At 39.4% G+C, this 12990-nt stretch overlaps 2 protein-coding genes across 9 annotated transcripts in view; both read right to left on the bottom strand.

Annotated features, from left to right (window-relative positions):
• The window catches only part of tarbp1 (TAR (HIV-1) RNA binding protein 1), a 12416-nt gene extending 9697 nt beyond the window's left edge, over window positions 1-2719 (bottom strand). The window contains exons 1-8 of the mRNA XM_025060695.1: window positions 1677-2719; window positions 1102-1202; window positions 939-1008; window positions 701-849; window positions 568-620; window positions 379-479; window positions 143-278; window positions 1-58 (exon numbers count right to left, since the gene is read on the bottom strand). The exon at window positions 1-58 is cut by the window's left edge and continues 4 nt beyond it. Of these exons, the coding sequence (XP_024916463.1) occupies window positions 1-58; window positions 143-278; window positions 379-479; window positions 568-620; window positions 701-849; window positions 939-1008; window positions 1102-1202; window positions 1677-2577 (1569 nt within the window). The 5' untranslated portion in view covers window positions 2578-2719. The remainder of the gene's footprint in view (window positions 59-142; window positions 279-378; window positions 480-567; window positions 621-700; window positions 850-938; window positions 1009-1101; window positions 1203-1676) is intronic.
• Window positions 2720-3091: 372 nt separating this feature from the next.
• zgc:172136 (FERM domain-containing protein 6) lies at window positions 3092-12699 on the bottom strand. Of its 8 annotated transcripts, none has more exons than XM_025060690.1 (16): window positions 12311-12697; window positions 11643-11786; window positions 9953-10151; window positions 9722-9812; window positions 8407-8486; window positions 8147-8223; window positions 7819-8014; window positions 7517-7672; window positions 7059-7124; window positions 6075-6143; window positions 5816-5990; window positions 5410-5694; window positions 5167-5298; window positions 4744-4814; window positions 4406-4664; window positions 3092-3272 (listed from the first exon to the last, which is right to left on the bottom strand). In XM_025060690.1, exons 3-16 carry the CDS (start codon window positions 10028-10030, stop codon window positions 3235-3237), a joined length of 1773 nt encoding a protein of 590 aa, XP_024916458.1. In that variant the 5' UTR covers window positions 10031-10151; window positions 11643-11786; window positions 12311-12697; the 3' UTR covers window positions 3092-3234. The 8 variants fall into 8 exon arrangements, with proteins under 8 accessions (XP_024916458.1, XP_024916459.1, XP_024916461.1 ...); XM_025060691.1 differs by lacking the exon at window positions 11643-11786 and adding an exon at window positions 10763-10837; XM_025060693.1 differs by lacking the exon at window positions 11643-11786 and having other exon boundaries at window positions 4406-4586; window positions 12311-12699.
• Window positions 12700-12990: the final 291 nt, after the last annotated feature.

The following is a 12990-nucleotide window of genomic DNA, read 5'->3' as shown; positions in this document are numbered from 1 at the left end:
CTGGGCAGCTCCTCTCAACAGGACCTGGTGTGTGATCATGGTACAGCGTAGTACCTCTCTGCAAACAATCACAGAAAAACACTAGCACCAACATAAGCACAGTGTCTGTCATCTGTTTTACTGTTAAGATGGCAGCAGGAACCTCAGTGCAGTAAATCCGTCTCTTCCCAGTAATGGACTCGGGCTGAGTTTGGATAAAGCCTGGCAGAGGAACAGAAGTGGAACGGCACACCAGTGTTTACAGCCCAGCTGTTGAATAAGCTGCAGCAAGATACTACCTGAAGGACAAAAGATGTAGTCAATGAAAGAAAGGAATCAAGACAACAACAAAAATACCAGTCTGTAGGTCATGACCTCCTGTTTTCTTTTCAACTCTACCTCTATGCTGTGATGGGAGGCTACAGAAGAAGTTGGCCAAGAAAACCTGGAGTTTAGCACCCAACTCAGGACAATCCCCTACATTATTCTGTCCCACTGACCTACATATGGAGAAAAAGTGGTTAATGTACAGTGTTAATGTGGTTATTTTATTTATTTCAGGTACATACAGTAGCTTTAAATTCTTACCTCTGAAAGAGCGAACTTTCAGCCAGGACTTCCATAAAAGGACCAACAACAAACTGAAGCGAAAGATGAGGAAAAACTCAAACTGAGTATATAAAATCCAACTGAAACAGGTGGATAAACAAGGTCTACATACCTGAGAAAAAGCCAAAGCGAAGTGTGGCTGAGAGAGAACCTGCAGCTCTAGCAGGTGACACACTCCCTCTCTCATCAAGGACTTATTTTCACTGTGGAACATTCGCTGGTACACACACAACAGCCAGGATGGGTGAATGAGGCCTTGGTCTGTAGTTGAAGCATGGAGACATTTTACTTTGAGTTTCATAAGAGCTCATTTCTATTTTATCATTCTGTACATCATCAGTTAATGTTACCTTGACCATCATTCACTGTCGTTTGGATCAGCGTGTCGATCCTGTTAAGAACTGGTCGGACAACGTGAACCTGCACGAGTAGGAAAGAAGCATTGGTTTTACAGTTGTATCAGACTACCTTCTGCTGTATGGGTTAGAGAGAATGAATCTCATCGTCCTCTACCTGATTTTCCTCCAGTGTTTCCATGACCAGCACATAATCCTCCCAAAACTCCCTCAGTAACTTGCCCTTGCCGGGAGCCCATTTGAACAAGGCACTTTCTCCTGAAGCAATTTCAAGAGAAATAAACAAATATTTTCTCTTTGTACAGCACAAAGTACAGTCAGTAGGACAAAAATTAACAAAACTCTACTGTTGTTCAGAAAACCCACCAACACAGAGATGTGTTTCGCAGCCTGTTTTCTTTTCTTTATTATTTTAACTTATTTAACTTTAAATTATTTACCTGAAAATATTTCATTGCCCCAAAGACGATCAAGACTCTGATTTTGCTCTTCTTTTCCAGTAGTAATTTAACACTTGCGCAGCTGTAGCTTCTAAAATTCTGTTCATGTTACTCTATCTTGTAAGGATATTTTGAGCACCATTAGACCTCACAACTTAAGAGAAAGGTTTAACCCATCACAGCACCTTGGTTTTATTTACCAACGACCAAAGACAGGACAACCTGGTCAGTGTTGGACCCAAACCTACTAATACTATCCAGCAGACAGTACATCTTGTGACATCAGGTTTACCTTCATTCATTGGTGACAATGAACACTCCATCGACTCTTCCTCTGACAGCGCCACACACCTTTTCAGAAGATACAACGCTCTTTTACGTGACACACTGTCTTTGTGGGTGAGTCCGTCCTGAATTATCCGCCAAAACTGATGGGAGAGACGAGGGTCAGCGTTACAATTGGAAGAGGAAGAGGGTGTGAGCAGGTGATCTGAGAGGACTGTCAAACACAGCAAAACTCTCTCTGTGACCACGGATGTGCCGTTACTGCAGTACCAGCTACAGAGATCATCTTGGATTGACTTTATGATGCTGCTTGATCTGCCACTGCTGCAACAATTCAGAAGAGTCAACAGGAGTCTGACTGTGGCTTTGGACACCTGTGCAACAGGCAGTGTTTTAATGCAGGATAAGACAGTGGACAGAATTTGAATTGTGATGTTCTCGTCTTCAGAGAGAGAAGGTATAAGAGCAGCCATGACTTCAATGGAAACATCCACGTTGAGCGCCTCCTCCTCTGACACCTGGAGTGATGGCAGTACGGACACAGCCACCCGCCGAGGTACAGTCTCATCACACAGCGGGACACAGGCACTCAGAAGAAGGCAAAGGGCTGCGGTGCTCTCCCTGCAGCGCCCCGGTTCACTTGGTTCTGCTGATATTCGAGCTAAAAGAGGCAGACAATGCGCCCATATGACTGACTCGACTTTATCTTGAATACGACGCCTCTGTGCAGCAGATAACGACGTCTTGTCCGGGTCTGCAAAGAGTTTTTCGAGTCCCTGAATAAAAGCTGTCAGTGCCTTCACCCGTTCTGTCTCCGGCCAAGACTCCGCGGGCCAGCACAGAGACTCGAACAAGCGCTCATAATCAGGAGAGCTAGTGAAGAGTGCGTCGATTAATACTGAATACATGGTTTCGTGTAAAAGCTACTGACAAAGAAAAACTTTAAAATTGTTAAAGATATAAAATGCACCCGGCTTTTTCTCCCCACTTCTATATGTAACACGTTTTTACGACATTGTAAACTTCCGCACATGTGAGGTAAACTCTCGCGAGACATATCATCTCCACGATTTTTTTCAAATCATCGCGAGAACTCGTTTTCAAGCAATTTATCCTCTTCGTTATTATTTTTTATTTAAACAACTGTGTGGTTCTTATTTAATGCTGTCTAACATTACTCGTCGTTATCAAATACATTCTCCAAAGTTCAGTCTTAAGCAGACATTGACAGCGTAGTTCCGTTACTCCTTCTATGGTACATTTACAGCGTTAAAACACGCTCTACGGCCATCTATTGGACTGGAGTATGTATCAGAATTAGGCTGCAACGAAATAAACCGATGTTCGCCCAATTTAATCTTTACATATACATATATATATTTACAAATACAGACCAATGTATGCCCTCCTAAGGTGGGGGCTATTTAAGCTATAAACCATACACAAAAATACAGAGTTATTTCTAAGTTATTTTGATGAGACAGTCATCTAAAATATATACTTTTACACAAATATTGCTAAATCCTGCACAGTGCAATCCATCCGTCTGGGTAGCAGTAGAGAGGCTACCCACTCTGCAAGTATTTGGTCTGTGGGAAATGGACTGAAACACACACACACACAAACACACGTGTGAACAAGGGGGAACATGTACTGCATGTTTGCTCCATACAAAATTATTCTAGTAAATACCATTTTCATTAGCATGTGAATATTTGGTAATGTCAATACTGAGATTGTAGTTTAAAAATGACAATTTGTTCCATAGGTACTGTTAAGAATTTATTTTTATATAATAAAAGCAGTGCTTGAATAAAAAGGAATTGTTCAAAGTTGTGTTATACCACTCTCAGTTAATTCATACATTCATGAAAATGAAATACAGTAAGAGCGTCTCTGTGTTTACAGAACTGACATTCTTTTTCAGTGACTTGACTGAAGGCAGCTTGTTAGCTAGTTGAAAATCAGTTATATAATGCCTGAGAAAACTGGTCAGAAAGGCTTGTTTGTTTTAGGGGTTATATAATACAAAAATACTGCAGATTCTTTACACACTCGCTGGTTACAGAAATAGCACTTCCCCCCAAAAAATCTCTGCTGAAGTAATTAGAAAAGTGGAACAAAGGAAATGGAAGCTTTGAATAAAAGACATTTCATTTTCCCCATCATTAGTTGCCATGCTGTGGCAGCTTTCAGGAAAACAGAACACGGCACCTAAAACAACACAATCTGAAATACTGATTAAAAACATGGGCCAAGGAAATACAGGATCAAATAGTAAGCACCTGGCTTCTCGAGATGACTTCAAGGAAATTGAAGAATTAAAAACGAATGGTTAAAGTAAATAAAAATTGAGAAAGTCACATCTTAAAACTCCAATATTGAATGTTCTAATTTTAGCCTCTAATTTTATTCTCCAGAACTCAAGATATTTGAATTAAACAAAAGCAGTATGTTAAAAAATAATAAAAGATACAAGGTCAAAAAACTTAATAAAATAGTGCAAGTAATGTATATACAATATATACATCAATAAATATGTATATGGACTGAAATGATGCTGAATTTGACGTGTTGTTAAGTCCACATCTCTTTGCAAGAACATTGACAGTGTGCTCACTGAATACCGAGGTGCATTCTTGTATTCATCATCACACAAAATTGTGTTTGAAAAATCAGGTTTAGGTTTGTTAAAGGACAGAATTCAAAGAATGAATTCCAAAAACTGTTCATCACCTAACGTGTCCAGTGAAAGGCTGTTTGCAGACCTGCGGCCGTAAAAAGACGGTTTGGCTTGGCACTGCAACGGGACATAGTAGCTATGATCAAGAGGGGTTTTTGTGTTGGTGGAGATATCTGGGATCCCAAATGTGTAGCTGTGGGAAGAATCAGGCAGCAGTTTTCCCCCGAGAGGTGCCTGAGGGGGAAAGAGACTAACGTCATCCAGGCTGTGGCTGTGCCGATCCACACATATGTGCAACCTCGAATTCAGTACCTTTGGGAGGTAAGTGGAAATGGAGAAGGTAAATACTAAAACAATCAAAAACAAGTCATGAGAAGAACACACGACAGACCTGTTGTAATCTATCGTCTTTGTGCAGTTCTCCAAGAGAATCATTATTGTGGAAGGAAGACACTTTATTGTCTGCAAAGACCACAGAACAACACAGTAAATTAAAGAATTCAGTGCTACAGAAAGTCTTCAGCTGTTTTATTGAACTGCTTGTATCGTCTTTATTACTGATGTTAAAATACCACCTGTAGACATTTTGTCCTACTTAAATATACTACCAGTGAGGGCAAAGAGGCCCTGAGCTGCAGTAGGAAAACAATGGATATCAAGTCACTGGATATGCACATTTCTGAGTATTTGAATTAAGTGTTTGGCCCATATTTGTGCACCAGCAATATAATAAAATAACGTTATTGTAATAACTTAAATAAGAAAAAATTGTATTTTCTACATATACGTTCTTGTCTTATGTAGACAATTATACCTGAAGAATGAGTGACTGAGCAGAGTTCTGGACAATCCACAGACACACCTTCGACTAGATCAGCTAAATGGAACATCTCCTCAGGTTCATCCACAAGAACCTCCTGTGGTTGTTGGACACTTGTCTCTATACCTGAAAATGTAAAAATAAAAACCAATCTGTTCATTCAACTTTACATTCAATTCATATCCATATTTGGTGTGATCTGTCGTGTACTACAGTTGACTATTCTAGTACCCTAACCTTCTTCTCCACATTCCTCATCTTTGACCACAGTTTTGCTGCCTGTTTTCAAGTCACTGCTGCAGGAGCTGCCGTGATTTGCTGCTGAGATGAAACACTTCTCTCCGTACTGCTGACTCTCCTCCTCCAGGGAGGCCATGTCTGTAGAGACGCTGTGTTGACGTCCATCAGCTTCAATGCCAGAGCTGCTGGTTGAATGTCGTGACAGACCAGGGCTGCTCTCGCTGCCGTGAGGGTCCAAGTCCAGGTCGTCACTGATGTACGATTCTCTGTAGCGCTTTTTCTCTGAGAGTGTAGTAAAAATCAGCTTGGTGTTTTTTTTATGTATTCCCTAATGTATAGGGACAAATATAAAATATATTTAAACTGTGACTGTGTCCTTGTTTTATCCCCCCCTGTCATTTACCTTCACTCTCCTCCAACTGGCGTAGGTGTTTGAGGGCAGGCTGGAGGCTGAGATAAAGGCGATGGCTGCTGCTCAGGTGGAGCAGCAGGTGGCGGGAGCGAAACGATGAGCCCGTGTAGTAAACCAGCTTCCTGGCTGAGGGCAGACCATCTGGCTGGATCTCAAATTTCTTTCCCTGAATGGGACACAAAATACATCCATTAAACAACAATTAATTCATCTGATTAAAAGTGTCAATTTAAGGGAGTGGCGTTCTTACCAGAAAAGTGAGACGTCCCACATTTGACCAAGGAAAGTTGTACAGCAGCTGTCGCATGTTGTTCACTTCCTGCAAAATACACAAACACAAATTGGCTTTAATGTCTGGGTGTTTTGGGAGAAAATCAGTTATTGGGTTTGAGAAGATCAGAATGCTTTTAACAATTAATACATTATTTCTCTTTAAACTCTCTTTAAAGAAGATATTACTTTTTCAAATAATTAAACAGATAGTTTAACAGAAAAAGAGCAGAGCTTTTACACCAAGAGTGCACCTTGAATGATTGTGGTGAAGCTTTTACACCAAGAGTGCACCTTGAAAGTGGTGCAAAGCCATTAGAGTATCTGGTCACTGGACTGGCATGTTTTTAAGTTATAACTAAGTTATTTATACTAGCATCCCTAATAATATATTATATTTAATTGTCTTGCTCAATTAGAAATAATATCATTATAAGAAACCATTTCTTAAATAAGACCATGTTTTTGTATGTTTTGATGTTTATATTTTCACATGACCGTCAACCTTTAAACTTGACAAAATCTTATGTCCTCTTAAACAAAAAAACAGCCACACAGCTGTATTCCAACATTTTCATGACACTGTGTTTTCCACTAATTGATCCCCGATCATCAATCTATTTGTTCCAAAGACCCATCTGATCTTGGCAAAGACCTAAAAGGTTTCTCAAGATATCTCACGGTCTCCTGGCTCTTTAATCAGCCAGGCCTGGAGCACTAATCCCCCCAGATGGCCCCTGACGGACAGATCAAACAACTGACTGCATGGCAGATGAATCCTATCTCCTCATGCCCTGCTGGTGGTGGCAATCCCACACATTCCTTGCACATCTAGTCAGAGGGTTTACGGGACCACTGATACAAAGCCTGGATCTTTGAGCAAATGCAGATTCATTCTTGGGAACTTAACGGACGTGCCGACGTACCTACTGTGCATTCATAGTGCACGCACACATGCACGCACCTGATAAACCTGCATTCCTCGCAGGGTCAAGCCGAGCAACGCCGTTCCTCTCTCCTCCTTCTTGTCCTGGACATAATGAATGATGAGATGTCAGAGAGGCATCTGAGACACTCAGATAAGACAGTTATTTCACAGTTAGCCTCTACTGAAAATTTAAAATAAATAATTTAGTGTTTCAATTGAGCTGCAGCTACAATTTAGCTTGGCTTTTATTTGCAATGAACTGTAATTCTCACACTACGTATTTTGTTTTTACTATACTGTAGGTATCAAGAAGCTAAACATCAATATGTTAGCATTTGACAGTTCCTCCTTAACATACTTACTGTTAGTAGACTAACATTAAAAACATTTTTTTTAATGTAGCAAAGGTAGGTAACATTCCAATGTTCTAATGTCTAAAGTGCACTTTCTTCAAAGTGTGGGCTTCAAAACTTAAACTAAAACAAAGAGCCTACCTTTTGCAATCTGTAAAATGTCACAGGCACATCCTCCAGGCGACATGATTCTCTGATGAATGACAAGACGGCATCACGTGTTGACATGCCCCATAGATCCTTATGTACTTTGGGTCCATGGCGGAGAAGGTACTTCATCCCACGTTTTGCTATAATCTTCAGTCACAAGGAAGTGACAGAATCAACACAACAAAGTCTTAAGTTTATTAAGTGTTTGAATCTTTTTATAGACAAATGTGTTTAAATGTTTGATCTAAGATATAACAGGTTTAGAAATTATCCTCTCATATGGCAACACGTACCCAGGGGGGGAAATAATCCTTGGGTTCAAAATATGGGGTGAACTCTGTGTGCTCTTTCGACAGCGGGTGGTCACCGAGGTCAGCCTGCAAGGCGTAACCTGCCAGCTGGAAGTAAACCTCCTCCTGCTGACGACACTCAGAGCGGAGCACCCGCTCGCGCAAATCCGAGTAGTATAGATGTCGTACCCTTCGTTCACTGGTACAACACATTATGAGCAAACAGAAAGTAATGAAGGAGGACAGAGACAGATGGATTACAAACACAAGTTGATGAAGCAATTCAACAACAGAACAGCTTGTAAAAAAAAAAGTATAAAAAACAACATACCAAAGGAGTCTTCCATTCTCTACATAGTACTGCACTTTCAGGCAAAGTATTAGAGGCAATGGTCTCTTCTGTATGGCCTGTGTGTAGAAGAAGAATTAGAGTCAGCCTGTGTGTGAGTAAGCATCTTTTTGTCATGCTAAATATAAAGTTGTGGCATGTAGGTCACTGAACGGCACCTCCTGATTTACTGATGAAGAGTGGGTCACAACAAACCCCTGCTCTCCAACACACATTTGTTTCACAACAACAAGCTTCCTCACCTTCCCTGAATCCTGCCTCCAATCCTTTGGAAAGTACTTGGTCAGTTTCTCCTCCATGTCTAAAAATATGTGCTCATTGTCTGGTATAAAAACAAAGATGACAGAAATCACTCTGACAGTTAGCAAAGCAGTGAGCAAAGCAAACATTAATGCAATGAAGCGTAAAATTGCCTGACAATGGGAGTCATTAGTGCAAAAGAAAAAAGCTGTTGTTCTGTTTTGGAACCAAGCTACTGGGAAGCTAAAAAACTAATAAAAATGTAGCCCTCAACAACCATTGCCAAAACCAACTGATGCAAATTTCACCAAATAGCTATAAAGCTGTAATGAGAATAAATCCATCGTGGCTCAGTCAAGGTCTATGACTAAGGGCATTGGCATTTTTTATCCAATTCATCTCATGTCTTTTGTTCAACCTACAGCCCCACTCTGACTCACTCCAAATGCTTCACCCCTCATCATTCATTGACGCCATTGTGTAAGAGTTGAGTAAGGCAGTCTGTGTCATGACAAATAACTGTTTTTTTTTCTTTCACCCTCCTTTTCCCCATCATCCATCGGTTACTCCCCTCAGTGGCGAGGAGGAATGCAAGTGTGCATTCCTGGCTTAATGAAGTTAATATTGCTGGATTCCAGGCCTAAGTAATCGTTGAAACAATGCCGCAAAAACAAAAGCCTGCCTGATGTCGAGGCGAACCGCTCACGTGTACAGAGGCGTTTCCTATNNAGAGGCATTTCATGTATTTGTAAAAGTAAAGAGAACAAGAACCACATGAAATGGAAAGTAAGTGGATTACGATGTTCAGTGACTGAGAAGGTTGTTGTTGGATATTTTTAAAATGTGGGACATGCCTCCTCTAGGGGGCGCCAGAACATAGGGTAGGACCAGAAAAACAGAAAAGGAAAAGCAGGCGATGTGTCATTCACTGAGCATGAGGTTAGGGAAAAACAACGTCTAGAAAACTGTTGAAGTGTAGAACAGAAAATATATATAGCACAGAACTGGCTCTTTTCTGTTTAGATGTTATCACTAGGAGAGCTCCAACACAATGGCACATAAGCCACAAAAGATTTACCTTACATGGGAAACCATCCTTATTTAAACTGTGGGAAAATCATAGAGGGTGTGGGGGCAACATATAAACCAACTAACTGAAACCAGCTAACTACTACTGCTACAGCAAACAAAAACAAACAAATGATGTAAGATAATGATGAAGTGGAAAACGGTAATAAGTGGAAAACGGTAATATCCTGCTGCAACACATTGTTATACTTACAGTAATTTTGTAGTCAATATAAAAAATGAACCTACCCTTCACCACAGTGAGGCCAAAGAAGTGAAGCTCTTTGAGTCCAAGAAGCTCTGTGACACGGTTGAAAACATCCTTCCCTGTGGATTTTGGCTAAAGCAAGACAGAAAAAAGCAAAAATTACAAATTCAAATTTCTGTGTTCTTGCTGTACATTGTGTTGCAGTAATAGGCAGTACTTGGACCTTCTAATAGGTGTTTGTCTAATGACAGAGCAAGAGATTTAACACTTACTCTGACGGTGATGTCCAGCTGGTCTTTGTTGGGTAGGACAACACAAATGGTTCTCTCTTGTTTTATCAAGGTGGACATGATGTCTGCTGAATGACTGCGATAAGTGGCTGTATCTGTTCTTCTGCTTCACTCTTTTCTTCTCTCTTTTTTTTTATCTATGAATTGTTATCTGTGCCAGGGCAGCTTGTCCATGTTTTGTCTATAACAACAGATGAGGTCAGAGTGGGTTTGACGAAATTATAAAACATGATTCACAGAAAATGAAACAACAGAGAAAGATCAGGAGCATGTCATCAGCTGAAAGAAATGCAATATATTTAAGGAGTAACTTAGGAGTAAACCACAGAGCTGATTTTAACGACAGGAACATACAAACAAAACAAAAATCACAAACATTCAATGAAATTATTGGGATAATTATCACCTAGATGTAAGAAAATTAACTTTCCTGCCAGTATAAAGGTTATTTGCAGACAATGGTTGCAAATCAGAGGTTTCATGTTCCAAGAAAGTGACAAAAAGTGATAAAATTATTAATAACAATTTACTAGATTTGGTAAACATATTACTATCATTTATTGATCTTCCAGATCTTATCAACCAAATCAATCAACACATTGTATATAGGTAATTCAAACATGCCAGACAGCAAATATTTTAAATACAGAATGTGTCCTACTATGTATACTCTGTCTCATACTGTATCTACTGGTGGTGATTAATAATATAGTTCTGCAACACAAAGCCGCATGAAACTGCAGTATTTGCCAACTGTCTAGAAATGGCCAATGGAGGGGGCCGTCTACTTACCCCTGTGTAACCTACACCACCACTTAGTACGCTGACCTGATGTTCCAACTGCTTAGCAGCTCATCTGATTAGAGTCTAAGAATCAATTAAAAAGGTTAATTACTACTGCGTGCAGACCGGAAAGCTCTTAAATCCTCATCTGGATGATGTTGTACAAAAAAGGCGCCAAACAAATAAGAAGTAAAAAGTTCCTGTGTGAATACTTACCCCAATACCCCAATTTCGTTATGTTTAACCGAACATAATGACAACACAGACTATTCTTCTATTCTAAACTTCAGAAATAAATAAATGTGTATTTTAAGCTATTTAGGAATTGTACTTCAAATTGCACTGTCTGATTCCTGATTTTCATAAAACATTTCTGTAAACACTGCAAGTATAGTACCAGGCATTTCTAATGATATTTACTGTATGGACAAAGAGATGAGATTATGAATAAGGAAATAGTAACAGTGAGAGTTCTTGTCTCAGGCGTCAACACACTTGACTTTCCCAACAAGATTTATGAACAAGTTCAAACATGGCCTGACTTACATACAAATGCAAACAGACATTAAACCTGAAATTCCAGTAGTAGTGACATGTTGTTTGTGACAGTCTAACTCCTGTAAATACACATTGTTAAGCAGAAAACAAACGCTGATGTATTTAAGTTATTTAAAAATTAATTTTTAAATTTTAGATTTTCAAATCACAACTTGTTTTTTTAGAAGTTTTTTCAGTTTTTCAGCCATTAAGAGAGGTGATGAAACTTCTGGCCAACTGAAATGCTCTGCCTCATGACAAAATCTTGACACACTCTTGTCAGAGATACAACTGGAGTTTATGGAGTCATTCTTGCACGAACATTTGGAGTTGAACTTACTCAAAATCTTACCTCGAATTTTTTTCAGTGTGTAAATTGTGTATTTATACACAATTAGCTTGTCTTCGGCATTTAAGACAGAGTCTCATTCATCATCAGTCTCATTTTCAAAATCAAAGTATGAGCTTTATGATCCATTTAGCTTAAAGCGGTGACCTGAAAAACACAACAACCATCAGTCCAACCGAAGCTGTCTGACCACCGCAGACTCTGTCTCTTGTTGCTGACCAGGGTGAAACCTGGCATCACATGAGAGCAGCCATCTGTATGCCATAATTCCCCTCCAAGACCGTTTTAATCCCTGAGCTCCTGAGCTCACTGCTGGCCGTTGGAAAAACAACATTCCCTCTACAGTATGTACGGACACAGGGATACTAACAGCGGTCACTGGTAAACAGGGGGATGCCATTAAAAGTTATTCAATTGATTTATTTCTTAATAAACAGCTTTTGGTTTCACCAGCCTTTCTCTTATAAATTAGACGCATTTTTCCCATGAATACTTTTGTAAGCGCGTGTGTGGAGGAAAGCGAGATAATTTAACAAATTAATTGTGTTCATTGCATGAAAAGGGAGAGAGAGCGTTTATTTGGGTGTGATGGCAACCCCACACAACAAGTGCACTCTAACATTATTCTGGCTTAAAATGTCCTGCTAAATATGAGTTCTTAAGTTACTTACCATTATGTTAAGCGAAAGCTACATCCGTCGTAAGTCTTTGCAAGACACGTTGAAACAAACAAGCTTAATTTAGGTATCAAATATTTACAGTTGTAATCAGGACAACTACTTCTCCCCGTCCGCCTGTATTGGTTTTTAAACTTTCTGGTCTTCCACCAACACTGAACCACAAACTATTGGACCATACCACTTTACCCCTTAGTGGGGATGTACATTTAATGAGTACTGAATTTCAACTTTTTTATTTCTATTTTTTTTAGTATACATTGAATCAAAGTTTTTTAGTTAGTATGTTTTGTTCTTATTTAGTTCTTCATTTTTTCGTTTTGGTGTTACAAATGTGATTATAGATTGCGTAAATAAAGTACCCTGTTGATCAACACCCCTATGTTTTAGGTTATTTCAGACGTCCGTGATAATTAGAAGGAGACGCTATTTAAACGATTCATCTTAAAAGGACTGATTTTTTTTAAGCATTGTGCAAAAAAACTAAAGGTTTGCTTAAAGTAGGTATTTCATCTTACAAAACAGATAAATAGAATTCACCACAAATAAAAAACAATAATAAAATAATAAAAATGTTTAGAACGAAATTATTACCAGCAAAGTAGTATTTTAACCAAATTAAATATTTGGGGAGCTCGATATTTACGGTGCGAGCTAAGGCACGTGAAGCCACA

Source organism: Cynoglossus semilaevis, chromosome 12, assembly GCF_000523025.1.
Source record: "Cynoglossus semilaevis isolate Cse_v1.0 chromosome 12, Cse_v1.0, whole genome shotgun sequence".
NCBI lineage: Eukaryota > Metazoa > Chordata > Actinopteri > Pleuronectiformes > Cynoglossidae > Cynoglossus > Cynoglossus semilaevis.
This window is presented reverse-complemented; position numbering and strand designations above follow the sequence as displayed.

Excerpts from the sequence above, each read along its gene's own strand:
- zgc:172136 (XM_025060690.1), bottom strand. The coding sequence starts at position 10,030 with ATGTCCACCTTGATAAAACAAGAGAGAACCATTTGTGTTGTCCTACCC. Across the intron at positions 6,144-7,058 it reads GAGGAATGCAGGTTTATCAG|GAAGTGAACAACATGCGACA; the intron begins GTGCGTGCATGT and ends TGTATTTTGCAG. Across the intron at positions 5,299-5,409 it reads TGAGGAATGTGGAGAAGAAG|GTATAGAGACAAGTGTCCAA; the intron begins GTTAGGGTACTA and ends TTACATTTTCAG.